The sequence below is a fragment of the Aythya ferina genome (assembly GCF_964211825.1).
Source record: "Aythya ferina genome assembly, chromosome: 2".
Lineage (NCBI taxonomy): Eukaryota > Metazoa > Chordata > Aves > Anseriformes > Anatidae > Aythya > Aythya ferina.
In genome coordinates, this window is record NC_140297.1 from 97823125 (window position 1) to 97845238 (window position 22114).

General features: G+C 40.6%; 1 protein-coding gene across 1 annotated transcript; it reads left to right on the forward strand.

Annotated features, from left to right (window-relative positions):
* Positions 1-9489: 9489 nt before the first annotated feature.
* Positions 9490-13104, forward strand: LOC311430686 (uncharacterized protein). The gene is made up of 3 exons (XM_084507509.1): positions 9490-9717; positions 12365-12511; positions 12919-13104. The coding sequence occupies exons 1-3, from the start codon at positions 9570-9572 to the stop codon at positions 12945-12947; spliced, it is 324 nt and encodes a 107-aa protein (XP_084363635.1). The 5' UTR covers positions 9490-9569; the 3' UTR covers positions 12948-13104.
* The last annotated feature ends 9010 nt before the right edge of the window (positions 13105-22114 follow it).

Here is a 22114-nt window from a genome sequence, read left to right on the forward strand (position 1 = left end):
ACCCATGTCTTTTGATTTAGGCTATAGATGGAAGGCATCACAGCCTCCTTCCCTGATCCTTGTGGAGCTGGAACCACCAGGGCTGCTCTAGGAGCTGGACCAGGTCCCCTGACTGAGGGAGCAGCTTAGCACTTACCCTGCAGTACATGCTGTACCATGGGCTTATCTGTGTGACACCTGGGAACTAAGTTTCTTCATCTTATACGTGCTTACTTTACTTACATGTGCTTTCTTAGGATCACAGAATCATTAAGGTCTTGTGGCCAAGAAGGCCAATGGTATCCTGGTGTACATTTGGAGGAGTGTTGCCAGCTGGACAAGGGAGGTGATCCTTGCCCTCTACTAAGCCCTGGTAAGGCCACTCCTGGAGTGTTGTGTCCAGTTCTGGGCTCCCCAGTACAAGAGGGATGTGGAGGTACTGGAGAGAGTCCAGAGGAGGGCTACAAAGATGATTAGGGGACTGGAGCACCTGTCATACAAGGACAGGCTGAAAGAGCTGGGCCTGTTTAGATTGGAAAAGAGAAGAGTTGAGAGGAGATCTCATCAATGTGTATAAATATCTGAAGGGAGGTGGTCAAGAGGATGGAACCAGATTATTTTCAGTTGTGCCCAGTGACAGGATGAGAAGCAACAGGCACAAACTGAAGCACAGGAAGATCCATTTGAATACGAGAGGGCACTTCTTTACCATGAGGTTGACAGAGCACTGGAACGGGTGCCCAGTGAGGTTGTGGAGTCTCCTTCTCTGGAAATATTCAAAACCCACCTGGATGCCATCCTCCATGTGCTCTAGGTGATCCTGCTTGGCAGGGGGGTTGGACTAGATGATCTTCAGAGATCCCTTCCAACATCAACCATTCTGTGATTCTGTGATTCTTTAACACCAACATCTAGGGAACACCACTGGTGACCAGTCACCAGCTGGATTTCACTCCGTTTACCACCACTCTCTGTGCCTGGCTGTCCAGCCAGCTTTTAACCCAGCAAAGAGTGTACCTGTCCAAGCCATCCTGCCTAGGTCCCGTGCCCCTGTCCGGTTCATTACTTGGTGCCTCCTGGGACTGCATCTCTGTCCTCCCACACCGAGGAGGGCTGCTGCCCATGAACCCATGCTGACATGCGAACTCTCTTTTTCTCCTGAATACACAGCAAAAGTTCCCTGTTCAGCCACACCGGTCTTCCTCCCTGCCGGATCATCTTATGGCACACGGGGACAGCCTGCTCCTGAGCCTTTAAGACTTCCTTCTTGAGAAGCGCCCAGCCTTCCTGGACCCCTCTGCCCTTCAGGACTGACTCCCAAGGGACCCTCCCTACCAGTGTCCTGATCAATTCAAAGTCTGCCCTCTGAAAGTCCAAGGTAGCAGTTTTACTGACAGCCCTCCTGACTTCACCACATCATGGTCACTCTGCCCAAGACAGCTCCCTACCACCTCATCTCCCACCAGTCCTTCTCTGTTCCTGAACAGCAGGTTTAGCGGGGCACCCCCTCTAGTAGGCTTACTGACCAGCCGAGTCTTCCACACACTCCAGGAACCTTCTAGACTGCTTCCTCAGGGCTGTACTGTGTTTCCAGCATATGTCCGAGAAGTTGAAGTCCTCCATGAGAACAAGCTCTGGCAATTGCACCACTTCTGCCAACTGCTTCTGCCAGCTTTTTGCCAGCCACTTATCTGTGTCTACTTGCTTGTAGATGGCATGGTTTGGAATGGCATTGTTAAACCAGCAATTGTGATAACATTTGAACAGTAGTGGGAAATCAGTTATTAAAAGCAGCACTTTGACCATTAATTCAACTTCTTAAACTGTTATTTTTGTTCTTACCACATTTCTTCTAGATAGTAAATAAATACATAAATACATAAGCCTCATGTTATCTTAAGGAATAGGTACAACCGATTATTGGATTATACAACTGGTCCATCACCTTCATGACTTTGCCCCCTAGATTTCAGAAAGACATAATTTTCCCCCATATCTATACAACTGTTCTTGAAGACTGCATGAACTCATTGTTTTCCTTCCTACCTTCTAATGTGTCCTTGTATTTTCAAATTTTGTTAATATAACTGTTCATGAGAAGACTTCAACCTCAAGATCAAATGGAACATTTACTCAGAGATGATGCATTTTTACCAGTTATCTATGTTTTTCTTTAACAGAATAATATACAAGGGAACTTTCTATTCAGATTCTTACCAGTTTGTGAGAATTCTTTATCCTTACCTCTGTTTTCAGTCTGAAAAAAAAAAAAAAAAAAAAGACCATGCTGCTGACATTTATTTGTCAGCTGAAGTAACTTCCCATACTTTGGAAAATAAGACTTTTAACCTTAAGGAAAGGATCCTTCAGTGCAGGAATAATGGCTTGTGTTAAATGTCTTTGGGATAAAAAATCACTTCACTAAGAACTCTAAGTACTGGCTATTCCATGCCAACTTTCAGGCACTTGCTTTCTCCTTGCAGCAGAAACTAACAGCAATGACAATGATGCTCAGGCTTTCATTTCAGTGTCTGAGAAGCATATGATAGCTCAACAGGGGAAGTGAAAGGATCAGCAGGAATAATGGAATAATGAAGACTTCTTTGGAGACAGAGAGCAAATGGGAGCATGACTCCTTGGCTGAGTGTTGTCTCTCATGCCAGTTCCTGTGGTGACTGAGAGTTAGTGCCACTCTCAAAGGGCTGAATCCCATTTTGAGTTCTATAGGTGTGTTTTTAACAGGTCACAAATCAAAACATCCAAAATTTCAATTTGCTTCCCCCAAAAAGTCACCAGTGCAACGTTATGGATTGTTTCATCTGTAGCACAGGTACAATTATGTTTTGCTTCTGATAGATAAAATGGTAATACAAATCACAATGAGAGACAATTAACCTAACCCTGAACAAGACTGACATATGGAAAAATCAGCCTTACCTGTAAAGCTCCTTTCTGGCCTTGACTGTAATGCTTCTGGTTCAATCACTTCCCAGTCTCTTCCTAGCTATAGTGACTTTCACTAGTATGAAGACCACTGAGATAAAGGAAGTGTTTGTTCCCTCTACCATGCACTGATGAGTACTCATCTTTACCTCAGAAAGGCAGAGAGAAAATTGTCATTAGAGTCCTGTAGAAGTTGTTGAGAAGCCTTTTTGTTTGTTTGTTTGTTTGAGGAAAAGTGTGTCACTATATGATTAGAGATGAACTAGCCAAATACCCAAGTAAAGTCAGAAGGCAACATTGTTAAGGTAGCAGAAATACCCACAGAAGTCCCTGATTTTCTAAACTATCAGGAGCTCTTTAGCTACTTAGGTCCTAAAGGTAGATTTTTAACTGTGCTTTTTAGATCTGAAATAATGTGGGCATAAAGAATATGGAACCAGAATCTCCTCAGAGTTGTAGACAGATAAGACAACATACAACAAACATAAGTTGCAACATGGAAAATTCTGATGTGATATACAGAAAAAATAAATAAATCAACCTGAAGGTGGTCAAATACTGGAGCAAGCTGCCCAGAAAGGATGTGGAATCTCCATCCTTGTAGATATTTAGAATTCAGCTAAATCAGTCTCTGAGCATGTAACAGGGTAAGACCCTGGCTAGACCAAATGACCTCCAGAGGTTCCTTCCAACCTAAATTACTGTATGGTTCCATGATTGTGACTATACAAAAAACTCCTTCACATTCACATGAATCATGTGATGCCACTGTGTGAGCTCACATCAATCATAATATCAACCTAGTGGGATTTATTTCTGTTCCTAATTTATACTAAGTCAATCCTGACAGAGACTGAAAAATTTTAAATCAGAACATTGTGTTGGACAGCCTTCTTTCAGCACGACCATGGTCATATGTTAAATGCTTATTACCGAAATTATATATTTTTTTTAGAGTTAGTCTATTAGAGCTTAATAACACTGTTCCTAATTTTATAAGTAATAAAACTACTGCCACCTGTATTATGGAGAGTTTCAATGTGTTTTACCTATCTAGATGGCCTCTTACTCACGCGGAGTTACTTTGGAGGTGTCTTGGAATATGTATATCAGTTATATATGGCTTGTATGTATTTCTTCTTGGGTGAAATGAAAAATTTAATTATATGAAAAAAATGCAAATTGCTGCCAACTGTGTTAACTGTGAGAGAGTTGCATTATCTTCTAACATAAATTGTCAGTGAATTGAAGAAAAGACGTTTTGGAAGCTGATCTGATTACTGTCAGGGAAAGTGCTCAAACTCAATTGTTGGCAAATGTCCAGTACCCATCACTGAATGATCATCACCTCATCATTCAGCCTTCTCAACTGACATGCAAAACAACATCCAAATATTCATTGCACATCTGTGCTGGACAGATTATGCATTAGCAATTCAAATCAATTCAATGTACAGGCAGTTTCTGTAAAGGCGTCTGTTTGGGTGAGATGCCTTGTTGTCTGGGATGGATAATAAGGCAACTCTGTCTAATCTTGGAGAACAATCAACCCATCTTGAGAAGGTGACTGACTACGTATGCTCTTGCCCTGACAGCACTAGAACAATGGCCCCATAATGCACTTGACTCAGCTGGTAATAAAATCTACTTTTGATTAGCAGCCATGGCTTGTGTCAATCACTGTATGATGTACCATTGTCCTCTGGTCCTGAACACAGTTTATTTACAGGGAAACAAAAGCTTTTTGGATATGGCTGCTGCCCAGAGATTGCAAAATAGATTGAGCTGTCAGCCTCACACACTAGATGAAGATTAATGAGTTGTGCAGACAATAAATATGAAGCAATGACCATAAATATGCTAATAGGTATTATCCATATACACTATAATTGCTACAAAAATTAAAAAGTAGTGTGAAGGAAATAGGTCACAGGGTGACAGATAGATAATCTTGGATGCTGAAGATCTTTGGTTCAGTCAGATTCTCTACAGGTTTATTTCCTTCAATTAGACCCTTCAAAAGAGTAATTGTTTAAAAGCTGTTTGAATAATCTCTTTTGAAACAGAGGTTTATGGGAAAATGTTTATGAAAAAGTGACTTCAATGAACATGTTATTAGAATGAAAAACGTGACTACCAAAAGCAGGCTAAGCAGAGATTAATGTCTGGGATCAGCTGCCCAGCTTCACTATGAGAAAAATATATCTGAGTGGCACACAAGTGAGAACTTCAAGGAAAACAGACTACTGAGGCACAGCAGTTTACACCCACAGACACGAATGAGTAAGTTAATTCCTGACTGAAATATGGAAGAATTGCATGTACATCTGTTTGTTTGTGTTGGTTTGTTTGGTATTTTCATCCTAGCACACTTTTAATTTATTTTTTTTTTTACCCCCCAAAGAGGGCAAGGATGCTCATGGTTCAAATTTTCAGAGTACTTCCAAACAGGTCTCTGGTTTTCCAGTTCCTTTCAAAGAGCACACAGTCTAGACAGTACATGATTTTTGACACTTAAAGATTTCATTTGAACCTGAAACTCAGAGAGTTAAACACCAAACTTTGTTAGCTGCACATATAAATGTTTTAGCACCCAAGGCTACTGAAATTGTAGTGAAATTGAAAATAGAGGCAATCCTACTCCTGGTATTCATGGATTTGACTCTGGTTTCTGAGTCTCAGAAGTGCTGCTGAATGCTTTCCAGATCAGTTCACACCACCTATCTCCTCAGGTTTGGGGATGGGAAATTATTCAGATACTCTCCCAGATGCAACAATGTGCTATAAATTTGCCAGTTTCAGTGATGTAAACGAGTTTGTTTGTTTGTTTGTTTTTCTTTCTTTCTTTTTTTTTTTTACTCCTCTTTCTTTTCATGCTTTACCTAGAAGTTGCATCATTTTGGCTTTTAAATTGTCACTGCTTGGATTTTGGGCTGACAGTCCACTGTCTTTGCACTTCTACACCACTCTCCCTGCAAACTCAGCAGGATATCAATTACGTTGGCTTAACATCTTGAAAGTTACACTTTCTAACCAGAAATACTGGTATAATACTGGTAAAAAAATGCGAAACAGGTAGGGGACCATTAAGGAAAATGACTCACACAAAGTCAGCAGATGAGAGAAGCATGTCTTTCTGGATGGATCCTGGTGGAGGGAGAGGACCTCTGGAAGCTGTGGGCTCAGGAACTGAGTTCTTGTTCCCAGTCCCACATCAGCAGTGACACTGGATCTCTTTAGGTTGGAGGTTGTGATGTTAGCCATGTTGTCAGGGCACAGCAAGGGCTGCCTGCTTCCTAAGGGACGGGGAACCAAACAAGACAAAAAGCCGGCAGGGCAAGAGCATCATCAGCCCTGACCCTGTCCCACCACCCCAAGCAAGGCAAATTGAGCAGACCAAGAAACGACAGTCAGGTTGAAGCAAGAGTCCAAACCATCAGACAAGGTGGTGGTGATGAGGCAGATCCAAGGTCAAGCCAGAAGCATGAATCAACAGATCAGGTTCAGATCTGGAGACAGTAACCAGGGCCAGTCCAGTGACCACTGGGCAAGTCTATCCATTATAACGAGGCAGGTCTGAGGTCAAGCCAGGAAGACAGGCTGCAGGTCAGCATATGGGTCAAGTAGGTATGGCCATGATGGAGCTGCAGGCAGGAGCACCTACAGCATCCCTCAGGCAGGGACCAAGCCCGTGGGCAGAGGGTGTGGGTGGAGACCCCAGGTGAGGCTGCTCAGGGCCTTTAAGGCCTAAAGGTGGACTCAGCTCTGGCACATGTCCAAGAGATTGACCACATTTTGCCAAGCTGAACTGTTTACAAAGTGAGGTGTTAGTGAGGTCAGCTTACTAGGATGCAGGAAATATAGGTTTTTATTATTATTTTTGTTCTATATTTGTATAAGCAGAATATCCCAAGTTACCATAATAAGCTGAAAACAAGTGAAAATGAGTTCCTTCCAGATCAGAGCTTTATAAATTAATTTGCCTCACCTGTATTAGTAACTAGCACCGTGTCATCTATACCTACTGACATGGCAATCACCCAACTCACTGCAACCACATTCCAGATTTTATAGCCTTTTCCTGTGAATTAGTTCTGTGGCATACTTGTAAGCAGAGACTTTTCTTGAATCTTTTCAGTGGCTTGCCTCTCATTATCACTTTGAATTTCTTCACCTTGTCTTTAGGAGACTACTAGTAACTCCTCCTTTCCTTGCTTATTCACTGATATCTCTGTCAATCATGAATTGCCTTGGGGCACTTCACTTGCAATGGAACTTTTGTCTAATTTTTATTGGCTTAATTTAAACAACTTTGTGTGTATTTATTAGGAATCGTTGTGTTTTAGGATTGGGTAAAATCTCATCACGTATGGAGTGTCTGCAGCTTCATGAAGCTCTAATTCCCCATTGCTTTGCCAGGCCTCGTCATCATTTCTTGATGGGGTGTCTGGAATATTAAATAAATGATATCAACAAAGCACTGAAAAATTTCAGCAGTTCTGAAGGAAGGATAGCAATACTTACAAAGAAAGTGACATTTTTGTTATATTGACACTTTGAAGAGTCAAATTAATGCTTATAGCATTAATTGCCCTATTCTTACATGGAATCTTAGTTGCATTTAAGTTGTAACTTTAGATATTTCATAACTTTAAATAATTCAAAGTGATTAGCAAGTTTTGAGATAAAGGGAGATTTTTGTGGATAAAAATACATCATAACAGAAGCCCTAATACAAGCAGACTAGAAAAAAAAATAATTTTGAATTAAATTAAACAAACATACCCGAATTCAAGAAGAAAAAAAAAAAAAAAAAAAAAGAATAAAACAGAAGTGTTCAAAGTAAGAAGAGAAGTGCTGCTCAGGGGTGTGTGGGCCAGATAACCCACTGCTCAGATAAATACAGCATACGGAAGCAAAGGAATGGACCTTATGTCCTTTGTTCTATAACCCACCATGTACCAGATATGGGCATTATACAACAGCGAAAAAGCTCTATCTTCTGTCTGTTTATTTCCACTCCGAGAGCCCTCCCTCTGGTACTCTGACCTAACCAGATAGTCCTCTTTACCTAAAGACGGAGGCCCATGGATTTTAAAACAGTCTTATCTAAAGTACTGGCTAAGAAAAACTGCAATAAAAGGTGCATATGCCGTTTCCAAAGGTGTGTTTGTTGAAGGTGTAAGTTTCAATGGGATTACACAAGGAATAATAAAACAGCTGTCAATCTGCTCTTATGACATGAAATCCCCTTCCATAACAAAACTAATTTCAACCATCCAATGTTAATTGAGTTCTGATTTACAAGTTTTGGTAAACAATTTTTTTTGGGGGTAGCTGTATCTCTGCTGGGCTCTGGGTACTGTAACAAACAGCTTGCGGATTCTGTATGGCCAACACTTTGCTGTCTTTTATCATCTTTATTCAGAGTTGTGTTAATACTTAAAGTGAAAAAGTACCCCATTTTCAGGCTTTTGGTAAGAACATTTATTTGTAAAGAACCTTCTTTCAGAATGCTAACTGGTACCAAAAGCTCATTTTTTGTCCAACTGGAACGCTAAGACTCCCCCAAAAGCCGTACTTTTAAACTGTCAGATAAAACAGGTGGGAGACAAATAACAAACAGTTTGGGAAGCTTTCAGAAATGGTGAAATGGTGAAGAAAGGTGTTAAACTGCTCTTAACGAGCTTTTCTGCTCTCTTGATGCCCTGGTGACAGGACGAGGGGGAATGGGCTAAAGTTGCACCAGGGGAGTTTTAGATGTTAGGAAGAACTTTACTGAAAGGGTTGTTAGACACTGGAACAGGCTGCCCAGGGAATTGGTGGAGTCACCATCCCTGGAAGTCTTTAAAAGACGTTTAGATGTAGAGCTTAGGGATATGGTTTAGTGGGGATTGTTAGTGTTAGGTAGAGGTTGGACTCGATGATCTTGAGGTCTCTTCCAACCTAGTGATTCTGTGATTCAGAAGACCACATATGACTACTTACTTTTTGTAAAGGAACTTCCTAATAAAAATGTTTGTGGCAATACAATAGCAGGTCATGTGCAGGGTTTATTGTCTCCATCACTGTTGCCTCCCACCACACCTACCTTCAGAGAAGGAGGGCAAGAGATTGTCTTTTAACCTAGATGTGCAATGTAGACTAGCGTAAGGTACCCGGTCTTGTTTTGGGCTTAAACCAGCATAAAGCCTGACGGAGACAGGTTGTCTGAATTTATCAGGTCCCTTTCATGCCTTCCCCTGACAAAGACAGCTTTGCATGTGCCATATGTCCCTGAAGTTTGAGGAAATGACCAACAGAACAGAAGAGAGATCTTCCACGGATGGAGTTCATTACAACAGAGTGCAGTGCAAAATGATGAAGAAACAAATTTCTCAGCCACATCACCTGCGGATCAATGACGCTTACACTACTAATCTGTTTTGTTATCAGGAGAATGAATCAGCTGATTTGTCTAATAAGCTTTGCTCTCACAGCAATGAAAAAGCACGATCATAAAGTTCAGTTTCGTTTCCCCGAGTGATCCCAGGTTTTGTGTACTTTTCTTCCTTGCTCATTGGTTTCAGTTCCATTTCTTTGCTGTTAGCTAGACAGAGTATAAAAAGACTGGCTGTGCAGTGCTTCATACACCACCCAAAGGAAAAATGGCTGACCGAAACGTCCGCAACGCTGGCTTCGGCTCCTCCGGTATCCAAGCAGGTTCGCTTGCTTCACACATGATGTCCCAGGAAGCAAAATCTAGTGGGGGAGGCGTGCATTCTGGAGGGCCTACTGCTACTCTCCAAGAGATGGGTATGAGCAACTTCTTTTTTTCTTTTGTGGTTTTGCGGTTTAGTGAGTGGGGCCAAATGGAATTTCATCCTTGAATGCAGGCTTGTCAAGTGATCACTTCCCTCCTACATTCCTGTTTCACACTGCAAGACAAAAGATGTGGGTATTTAACTGCATGTTATGTCCGGGATGCTAGTAAGGATGTTTTCTGTGTAAGTACATATGCATGAGTGTATATATACATAGGTGGCATTCATGAGATTTGGGACAGTGTTTTTTTGAAGTTTGCACTCTCTCTAGGAACCATCAATAATACAGAAAGCCATGCCAGCAGTAAGCAACCATACACTTATGCAGGAACATGATCTGTGTACCTACATTTAATATAAATAATCAGATTTCCTTTGCTTTTTACTCATACACACCCATACATATCACACAGAGAGAATGCGTAGGAACCTATGTAGACACTATAACAGAGGGAAATTAGCTGCAGTTCAAGAGATAAACTCACAAAGGGAATATATATGCGTCCTTGCAGGATGTTTCCAAGTACTAAAAATAAGCATAGCTGGCTTTCACATGAGCTAACCCCACAGGTGCTTGCTTTTCTGCTGCATACGCAGAGCAGTCCCTGATCTGAGAACTCGAAGCAGCTTGGCACTTGTTTAACCCCAGATCTGGAGGGATTCACGCACAAGGTATTCTGCCTACTAGTCCCACCTGTGGGACCCGATTCATCAGACACTCTAAGTATGCACAACCCCACAGAAAAGAGAACCCCATGTAATCCTGATTTACCCTGCTGCATGGTAGTTAGCAGGATGACCTTGGGTAAAAGTTTCAAACCCCTTAGTGCCTTACGGGTCTTGAACCCACATCTCCTACACTTTAGGAGCGTGCTCACCAGCAGGCTGTGGGCTGTCATATTGGCCAACTGCTGGCCTATTGCTTTCATGGTAAGCAGCTACATGTCTACTGCATGATGGAGCTGAGCCTGACTCTTCCAGCCATAACATGAGAGGTTGGCCAGGTAAGCTGGCCAGGGCCCAGATTTGTGCCATCTTTCAATTAATAATAAATAAATAAATACATAAAAGGTGACAGGCCTGACTGAAAGGAGGTAAGTTATTTTCTTTAGACATGGCTTGTGTTGCTGCCAGTATTATTCATAGCACGAGGCTCTTTAGACACTGAGGGAGTAAGTGACATAAGGGTCATTTGGAGACATGCTGCAGGACTCCTGTGAGGTGTAGTTTGAATTTTACTCTGTATGATTTGATCAGTGAGTTTAGGTAACTGATACGGTGCTTATTGAATACTCGGTAGCAAAGAAGTTAAGGGATGGTAGCAGCAGAGGGACAGAATATGAGAGAAAGTCAAGAGAGGAGGAGAACCTTGGGAGTCAATAGCAGGAAGAGCTACTTTAAGGCACCCCACTGCATCAGCAGCACAGATCCCAGTCCACAGGCACCACCAGACAGTTGATCTAATATTATAGCAGAACAGAGACAACTGCCCAACCCTGCCTTCTGCTACAGATAATGGTGGTATAGCAATACTCGGCATGGCCACAGCCAGTGGTGAACCTTGGTGGTGATGCCCTACAGAGAGCATGAAGCTGCAATTTTTAAAATAAAAGACTGAATATATTTATCCCCTGGTGTGTTGGGAATATTTAGAAGAGAGAGAGGCAGAGTAAACATTTGATGGTACCTGATTTTATTCTTGCAATGAAACAGTATCAGCTACACCCTTTTATGAAACGCGCTGTTTTTGGTGAAGATAAATCTGCAAGACTTGAGGAAACCTTAGCCATGCCTACAGCAGGTACTCCAAAAAAGCTTTTATCCATGTGAAAAATACTCTGTCTGTAACATTGCCAAGACAGGTGTGAGCTTTGGCTCCCTGCAGCAGGAGAGCTTGCCACACATTCTTTGCCTGATTGAGAGCTAAAAGAGTCTGATTTCATTTCCGCAGGTGCTCACTGAAATCTCTCGCTCTTCAAACACATCTTCTTAACCTTTTTATTAAGACTGCAAACCCTCCCCCACGAACAAACGTGCATGGAGGAGTAGCTGATTCTGCAGCAGGGCACAAGTATTGTTCAGCATCACTTTACAGGAGATGTTATAACAAGCTCATCACCAAAATATTTGAGCATCCTCCAGGAATGTTTTAAGGGCTGTCACTAGCATTTGTCATTGTTAATGTCTTAGTCCTCTCCCACAAAAAGAAGGGCTTGCAATGTAATACTTTGGGGCTTATTTATACTGAGATGGAGATACACATATGTGTTGGCTACCACAGCTTGCTGAGTTCAAAATCTCGAGGTATCTATTTTGCATAGGTTTATGCTATGGAAAGTGAAATGAAAGGTATCCATCACTTGTAACAGTAATAACTGCAATAACCCCGAGTTCCTGTAAAAGTTTGTTCCACAGCCCTCAGAAAATCAGCAGTCTCTTTGTCTTCTAATAAATTTTCTAGCCTTGGTGTTTGTTTATTTGTTTATTTATTTATTTATTTATTTATTATTTTTAATTATTATTATTATTATTTTCCCGTTTTATTTATTTATTTTTTAAAGAACAGTAGATTATAATTATCCTGTGAGGTTCCTTCCAGTCAGGAAAGCGCACTAACACTTCCTTTGTAACTGTTGTAGGTGCCAGAGGCTCAACACATTCCTCAGGTTTTACCAGCAGCGGGATCTCCAGTGGATCCAGGGCTTCTGACATGATGTCCCAGGAGGCCAGATCTCATGGCGGTGGAGTCCCCAGCGGCGGCACAACTTCCACAGTCCAGTCCATCTGTAAGTGAGAGCCTTCCCAGTAAAGCTGAAATAACAAATGATTTCTCAGCTCAATTGTACATTTAATAGAGGAAGGGGTGTAAAGAGAAGTTGCTGCATTGCATTTGAAGCAACATTTCTTCTGTTTGTTGCTTTATACTGGGTGGGAAGCAAAAGCTAAGGAATTAGGGGAAATAACTATGCAATAAAGTTGCAAGGATGGAGGTGGATAGCAGAGACAGAGAGCTGAAACACCTAGTTGCAGAAAAAAGGTCACTGGAAGTTTAGGTTATTAACTGAGCGTAACACAAACCTTTGGTCTATGTCCTGGGAGTGCTTGTAACTCATGCTTAGATATTCTGTATGTTGCCCTGTACAGCAGATTTGCTTTATATTGTTCTCATGTGTTTCTTTATGTTTGTCCTTAGCAATGGGTGGCAAAGGAGGAAGGCACTGAAGAGAAAGAAGCATCAGTCTAGAAGTAAGCTCTGCAAGCAGTTCATCATCCTGTACTGCCAGAATCATTTGACATCTTCCCTTCTTTGCTCTCCCTGACACTAACATGAAAGGCAAAGCTGTTTTCACATGTGCAAATAAAAGCTCTGTTAAAATCATGGATGCTTGTGCAAAATTAATAGGGGTGGGGATGAGGATGGGGATGGGGGGCAGGTTCTTCCTTGGTTAAACGTCCTCTGAAGCACAGGCATATACAAACACGAGCCAACGAAAGGAAGCTACAGTACTCTGGGCTGGAATAGGTCTCACTATCTGAGCTTCTTGCTGTTCCCCACTCACCTTTCATTCAGATGTGCTCCCACTGCACCATTTCCCCAGGTACACACATTGTCCACTTCCTAGACACGTTCCCACATACATTCCCCTTTCCTTTCATTCTTCCTTCTGTCTTTCTGGCTTCTCATGTTCCCTCCCCTATCTCCTCCTTCTCTCCATATTTCTAATAAAACCACCTGATGCAGCCTCCCCTTTTACTTTCTGTAAAATTACAGATTTAGGGATTTCTTTACACAATACTAATCGTTCACATGTTAGCTCTCATATTTAAGAATCAAACGGTTTTGTTCACTGCAAATGAAATGCAGAAACATAGTCACACACAGATTGTGATAGTGTATTTCTGTGTGTTGTTTGTTTTTTAAGGTCAGATGCCTTGACTTGAGTGGTGTTTTACATGTTCACCCTCACATGAAATCTTCCCTGCTTATTGCCTGCATGCTGGTTATTCACTGCTAATTTTTTACCCCTGGCATAGACAACTAACTGCAATTCTGGTGTTGAATTATGTAGTTAACAAAGACAAGAAGTGAAGAACATGAGGTCCAGGTGAAATGAAAATGAATTCAAGGCATTATGAAGTAAAAAATGAAGTATTCAGTAGTCACAGACAGCATTTAGACTCAGGTATTTCTGTGCAAAGGTGGAACCATTAGTTTGCTGGGATGCACCATCTTCAAGTCTGGGCTGTTACGTGGCTCTGCTTGAGACATCCTACGCTTTCCTCGCAAGGTCTAATGCAGCAGACTTCTAAAATACACCTGTGCCCTACCAGCAGATCTTTACTCCCTTCTGCACGAGGTAGAGCAAGGATGTCCACGATTCCCATCCATACATTCCCCCATGTACAGAAGCTGTCAGAGGATCCAGATGCCCACAAGCAAACTGTCCAGCACCTGTGTTAACATTGATGATACTGAAGTGAGTTGTAACAACGAAACTAATGTAAGGATGAGTAAAAATTAGAAAAAGACAGGCACATGCATAACTCGAAGGACAAACAATTAATGCTATATTATCTAGAAAACAACATGCAATCATTTGATGGCAATTAAAGATTATGCTTCTTATTTGCCTGCATAGCAGTAAAATTTAATACCAGGATTCAGCTTCAGAGTTGGCATTTCTTGACCTCAAGTGCTTTTGCCTTGTTTAAAAAATGTTTAACTTTAGTGAAAGCTAACAAAAAATATTCATGCCTAGAAGAAGGAAAAACAACCCAAACCAAGGCAACAATTGTTAATAACATTTCATTTCACTTTTCAGCACTTATGCCATTCTGGCATTACTAATTTGCCTAATTTTTTCCATCTTTGCACCTTCCCATGTTGAGAGCTATCCTAGATAGTTCTCCTAAAGCTAGGAGCATCCTCGGTTGCATCTGAATTCCCTCAGCTGCACCAGCTCCAACAGGCCTACAGGAGAACAAAGGTAAATGCTTCCTCCTGAATGCTTCACTCACAGACCACTTAAGCAAATTCACGTGTGCATTATTAGAAAGGAATTATTTACATTTTTTAACAGAATATAATTGAAACGGTCAAATAATAGCAGATATGACAATCTAAATCCCTCACGTCTCTCAATCAATCTCCCGCAACAAACAGACAGAAGGGGAGAGAAAGGAAAAGAGGCAGCAGTGTGTGATTACCAGAGCAATAGCAGTGAAGCAATGCACTGCAGAAAGAACATAGCTCTCTGCACAGAAATCAATTCCTCCCATGGGATGGGGTCGATAGTTGCCTGACAGGACAGTATACAGGCAATTTAATAGCATTTTATCTAAATGAATCTATTCCTCCCCCCCACCGGCCTCACAGTTCATGAGCAGGATCTCTTAGTAAAATAGATTTATTTATTTTTTATCATATAACAGGAAAGCATTTATCATGCTGAAGACACTACCACTGTCTATTAAAAATCATTTATCCCTGTTAGTTTCTCATTAGCAGCAACTCTTTCCCAGCATTGTTATTCTAATTAGTTAACTTATGCACGCAGTCCATAAAAATCACTTTCAGTTAACTCTGGAAATATTTTTCTTACTCAAATACTTTCTAAATTACAGGTCACACTTTCAGGGAAAATAAACTCACAAACCAGGCAGAGCCAGTTGATTCAAAAGAGTGTTGGTATCTGAAATGACATTTTTATGCAAGAAAAGCTATTTTTTTATTTCTTTATTTTTTGTGCAATACATTTTACACAGAGATTGGTTGTCCAGTGTATCTATTTTAATAGCACTTTAATAAATAAAGCCGGGCTGATCTTATTAGTGGGTATCTGTGTGAAGTAAATGGTAATGAATAAGAACCCCTAATAAGCATCATTCCAGGGATGGATCTTCGGCTCTCTGGGAGTTTGGTATTGTGCCCCAAAGGCTCTTGTAAATCCAGCCACAGTTCTTGCTCATCATTTAGAAGATTAGGGGCTGATAAGCGACAGTCAAGCCTTATTAGGACAGGCTAAGGCAACAGAAAACATTAATTGGGTAATTTAATGCACAAGGAGACAATAAATGCCTGCATTGTGGTTCAGATGCTGTTCCTCTATTGATTTGTTCATGTCTTATTTTGTGGAATTCTCACAAATTCTTAGTGGGCAGAGTGCAAGGCAAAGTCTCTACGTTTAAAAACATGAGACCACTTTTGTTATTTCCTGCAGCTTCTCTTTGCCTCCTGCATTACTAAGGCACCCTTCAGTATCCCTGTCCCTGGTAAGCCGATGAATGAAAACTGATTCCTTGCCCAAGGACTCCTCAAAGAAAGGAGGGGAGAGAGCCAAGTTACAGCAACTACCTGCACTGAAATGGTATCTTACCATCTCACTTGTGTCATGGTTTCATCTCTTAAAGGTAAATTAAAATATCCCCGTTCCCATGGGTCAGACAGGCAAGAGACAGCACGTGCACACAGCAGGAGCACTGTGACTTTGGGAAGAAGCCTAAGTTCTCTTTTCCTCCTGGAAATTACTTGAAAATGTTCTCTTCCCTTTCACTGTTCTGAGGAGATGAAGAAATAGTTGCTAGACTTGTCTTCCTCTGGAAGTAAGGAAGATGAGAGGAAGCTCCTAATCTGGGTATTTTTCCCCTGTCTAGTGCCAGAATTAACTCACTCACTTGGGGAGTCACACAATTCACTCAGTGGTGGATTTTAGTGTCTAGAAAACCAGTCATATACATACATTTCTCAGTCATATCCCAAGTCCTTACTTGGATCCCATTTTAAGATTTCCTTCCCTGCTACCTCTTTCCCACAGCTGAACAGGAGGGAAGAGTTTCTCTCAGAGTGGAAGTTCAGCACGAGAAGGGGAGATTTCCCTTTACTTAGCTGACTGAGGCATTCATATCCTCTCATCTTCTAACACTGTAACTTGGAAGATTGGCAGTGATAATCCATGAACAATTTATTTTAATAATTTACATTTGAATCAATTAGAATATTGAAATAGAGTTTTGAGGCAGGCACACAGTATTATTTTCAAACATTATGTTCTGTTTGACAGCATTTGGTCTCACTTATTGTAGCTTAATTCCAGGTTCAGGTGCAGATTTTGTCTTCTTTGTTTTTTAAGGCCTCCAGTCACAACCTCTCCCTTCCACCCAGCAGCTTGTTGCTATTTCTGCTGAGAATGATGTTTCCCACATCCGTGGCACTGGCTGGAAGGCCATCTCCTTGGCAGAGCACGCCTCCACTTGAAACTTCTTCAGATCTGACCCGTTTCAAGTTGGTGTTGTCTTCACACCTCCCCATATTTAAGGAAGGAGATAGCCCTTCTCACATTTACCGTATGATGTGGTGCTGCAGAGTGCAGGTCCCTAAACTCATGGATGCTGTGGTAGAAGAGGCAGGGTCCACCTACAACCCAAAATGACATCCCATCCACTACCACATTAAACAGTACTCTAATGCACTCCTTGCATCTTCACAAGGACTTGACCCAATCACAACAGCCTGAGACTATCCACCAAAACAAAAATACTTCTCCTTGCACTCAACTTGGCAGGACAGCCAGTGGCAGACCTGTTCTGCTGGACATAGTGCAAGGGTAAATCAAGGCAGGCCTCCACATCTCAGATCTGAAAATCTGCCTGGAGTCAGACCAACAAATTCCTTTCAATCAGCAACTGGATACTCAGTAGCTGGGTCAAGCAGATTAGTCCATTTCCTATTCTGGAGCAGACACCCCCATGTTCTTTCTGTGAGCTTTCATTCTGCTGAAGTTCTGAGCATTGTAACCTTAACAAAAAAATACAACAAAATTGTGCAGGCTGCCCACAACAGTCCATTTCCTTAGGGTCTCATGTATTAAAGAGACACCATTAATAATTTTATTTAAACACACAGTAATTCAAAATATTGCAAGTACATTCCCTTATGAAAATATTCAGCATTCATGATTATACTAATTAACTTAAAAGAGTTCCCCATCTTTCACTCTATCACTTTTGGGGAATAAAATTAACACTTAAATATAATCCAGTTTAGTGCTCATCTAACACAAGGAATAGTTTATCTAAGCTATCTTATTTTTACTTGGGGATTCTTTTTTTAAATGCCTGGTTGTGAATGTGAAAATAAATAAACAAATAGATTTCCCTTGATGTCACAAAATTTCATAGAAAATATTGTCTCTAAGGAAAAAAATAGTGCATTCTACAAAAGCAGTTCTTAAAATTCAGATGTTGCTCTCTGCAGTCTTTTACAATTGGAATTTCCACCCAGCCAAGATTTTTACTGGCCAGTTTTAAGCTAGCTCTGCAATTTATGTTTATACATAAACAGCCCTGATTTTAATTGCTATCAACTTCTTATACTTGATAGATGGTCTTAAACATTTTTTGTCTCCGGAGACTATTTACTTTGCCAAGTATTGACACACTTTCAAGATTTATACTTCTCTAAGGAACGAAGTTTACAATAAAATGTAATGTATTCCGTGGCTGTGAATGGTAATGTTACTGAACAATCCAAAGATATTTCACAACTGATAGTTATTTCCCTTTTGCACCCAGCCCTGCACTGTTTTAGTTCTGCTATAGACTTAGGGCTTTAAGGAAAACTAAAATTCCTAATTTGACAAATATAATGTTTCAGAGATCCAATATTGCTTAATTTACGTTTCCTTCCGCAAGAGATATTATCAGACCCATGACTGCACTTCCACTCTTCCCAATAATTAATATAAAAGGGTAAGTCTGGTGGAAGGGGTTTGTTCAGTTATGGGACAGGAGTAACCCGTTGCTTTACAGAGGTCAAAGCCAATTCCACACCACAGTCAGGAATAAGCAAAGGCGTGAAGTACAATGTCAAACGTCCAAGTGGTTACTAGTTATTAGACAAACATAGCTCAGTAGATGAATAAAGTCATACCTGGATCAAAACATTGGGATCCAGTGTGCTGGTAACATCATGGGCCAGAGTGCTTAGAGAAACTCAGAGGTCAAGGAAGGGTTTTATATAAAAATACATCAAGTCATATCATCCCCATGCAACTGCTATTGCACTGCTGCAAGAAGTAGTACTGTTAATAGCTCTGCCAAATCAGCTGAAAAGACCTCCATCACCAAAAATATTCATAGATGTGACTTTAGTGGCAAAGTACAGCTCCCAGCCTTCTAGGAATGTGCTTTCAAGGGAGAAACTTTCATTCTTTTTCTTTCATTTTATTTTTTTTTTCCCAGTCATTTCAGCTTTTTAGCATAGCTTTCCATACCTATCTGTTTTGCAAATAGGTAATTAACTGTCACACAGCTGTTTTGCAGAGAAAAAGAAAGACAGCTCTCCGTTGCTCTCTTTTTATCTTACTGTTACCATATCTCAAAGATTAGAAGGCACCGAAGCAATAAAAGGAGAGACATGCCCCACATCTTCCATGACTTGCTCTTCCTCACTGACTGGGAAATGGAAAGGATGTGATGCAAGAGGGTCTGTAATTTCCCTGGGGTAGCTGATGGACAAGAGTAATGGCTGTCAGGCTTTAAACTTAAATATCTCAGCGTCTGCTCATTGTGAGACTACAATTCCAGGTTACTTGGCATTTGCCATTGAGATGGAGGAGATATTCCCTGCAATTTCTATAAGAAACACTAAAAAATCCTAGTAATAAACTATTTTGTCAAAGTAATAATTCATATAATTACCCATTGGGAATCCTTGTCCTGGCCATCCTCCCTCTCCAACATGTTTTACAAGGATTTTGCTAGGTAAAATAATGCAGTATCAACCGCAGCCAGAATAATAACTGAACAAAGCAACAGAACAGAAGTATAAAGAGAAAAGAAATGAGCACTTGCTTAAATCTGTTAATAACCAGACACAGAATCAACCAATGGGAATAATCAGAACAAAAAAATTAAGAGAGATTAAACCCAAAAATATTTTTGCAGATTTCATCCCTGTTGGAGCAAGCAATAGAAGTGGATAACTAACTGAGGTTACATGATAAAAAACATGTAAACACTTAAGCATTTATATACAAATACTTGAGAAGTTCTTCATATTCTGTCAGCATGAAGTTTTTAATTGGGTCTGGTAGTTTGTGTTGCTAGGATCTTTTGCATTAAGCCTAGTGAATTTCTAACAAAAATTTTATTAGGATGTAAATCAACTCTAGAAAACTATTTCAAGATACAGAAATAATAATTCTTCTGTAGTGCAATTTATTTATTTCTTCTGACCCAAGGGTATAAATTGGACAATAATTTTACACCAGTCCAATAGAGGACTTATAAAAGACAGTGAATGAGATCTTTCATTTCTGATTATTCGTGTTTATTTTATATTTAGCATAAATATCTTATGAAAATAATCTGTTAGATGGTTGGTGCTTTTCTGATAAATTTTAAATTACATATTGAATATTCTTAAGATGTCAGGTACTGAAAAGATAAATATGTTATTAATTTGATTCTTCTTGCCTCCTGTGCTTAAAAAAAGGGTATACACACAAAGAGGTAAATAGCATTGTGATTTTCAGATAATCTGTTTTTAAATTGTTGATTTGGAAAATGTGAGACTAATAGCACTGAAAACAACTAAACATAATAGGATTACAATTTAATATTAACTAAGTGTTTCTTGGGGGGTCTGCTGTAGCAGTGCCTCATTGCTGGGATGCACCAGAGTAATTAGTCTGCAGTGGCATACAGTGGTGATACATGATAACTGCAGTTTTTTTCTTGCTACAGTGAAGGTTTTCCATTCACAGGTAACTGGTTTTTATTTGTGATACCAGTCATAAACTGGCACAGAGTGAGTTTGTTCTTGCTGTAAGCTGGTTAGGGAGAAACCAATTCTCAGACGACACCATACTGATCCCAAATGTGCAAGCAAAGGTTTGCTTGCTTTTCTCCTGCATAGCAGAATTATAAAAAATACTGAGTCTCACTTCTACTATACTGCAGGACTGGCTATATTGCAGTCTCTTTAGGAAAGCTGTTGAAGCCAAGGGTGGTCAGGGTGAGTGGGTAGTGTGCTGGCTGCAGGACAGACGGACAAAAGGAGAGGCAACTCTCACTCCTGCCATTCTATCATCTAAATCCCTAATCGTTTCCTTTCTCATTTGGCTCATTCAATGACATTATGCAAAAGGAGCTGACCTCCTCCATTTCTTATTTTTCTTTTGTCTTGGATGACAGCATTATTCAGTTCTGTATCAGGGAGTGCGGTGACAGATAGTACAAGGAGGGTGGTGAGGGCACCTCAGAGGGTGGTGAGGCCCTGGCACAGGTTGCCCAGAGAAGCTGTGGATGCCCTATCCCTGGAAGTGCTCCAGGCCAGGCTGGATGGGGCTTTGGGCAGCCTGGTCTGGTGGGAGGTGTCCCTGGTACTTGGCAGTGCTCTTCCTACTGGCCCGACATACACATATATACCTTCATAATTGTTTGAGAGGGGATATCTCAATAAGCTTGGTTTGCAGGATGTCCCCATGAACCACAAAGGTTGAGAAAGGTACAGAAGTGGCAGTCAAGGACTGATTGCCACAGAAAGTCAGTAAGATTTAATTGCCTAATGTTTGTGCATCTTAAAATCTGCCTTTCAGGTAACGTGGAGTTTTGAACCAGCATCTGCATTTTGATTACAAGGTCCTGTTCACCTAAAAATTTCAGATCCATGGAGGATCTCACGGAAAGCATCCTCTTAAAAGTTGTGTTATGCTCACTAATAATCCCTCCCATGCCTCCGTTATGTTCAGCTGTTCAGATTTCCAGTTATATTTACATGGTAATTTTGACTCCTTTACTTGTTAGGGAATGTCTTTCTATTAGTAGGAAAAGGGCTAATGAAGGAAAAAAGCTAATGACTCAAAGAGAGAAGGCCTATAACAAACCTATTGATATAATATATAGAAGATAAAAAATAATGATTAGAGTCTTGTCAGCAATTTCTCAATTTCAATATCTTTTTAGTTCAATGAACCCCATTAGATCAGTATGTGGGAGACTGCTTTACATTTGCATTACCCTTCTGAGGCAGGAAATCGTATCTTTTGTTTCCAGAAGGAAACTCAGGAAGCCACCCAAGGTCATACAGCAGAACCTGGGATTGAAATTTTGTTTGTTTGTTTGCTTGTTTGTTTGTTTTTATCCCTAGGGAGTCACAGAAGCTCAAAACATACCTTTCAAGTCACTCGCATGACAAAGCTCACTGACTATCCCCACTTCTCTCTCCTCTGCTAACCCACTAAAGTCCATAGATAACCCCCGTCAAAACAAAACACCAACAATATGAAGTGGAGAAGAGTTGAAAGGGAAGGTAAGGTTCATGGTTATGAAGGAAAAAACAATGGCAGTGAATCTTTAAACTGAAAAAAAAAAAAAAGGAGAAAAAC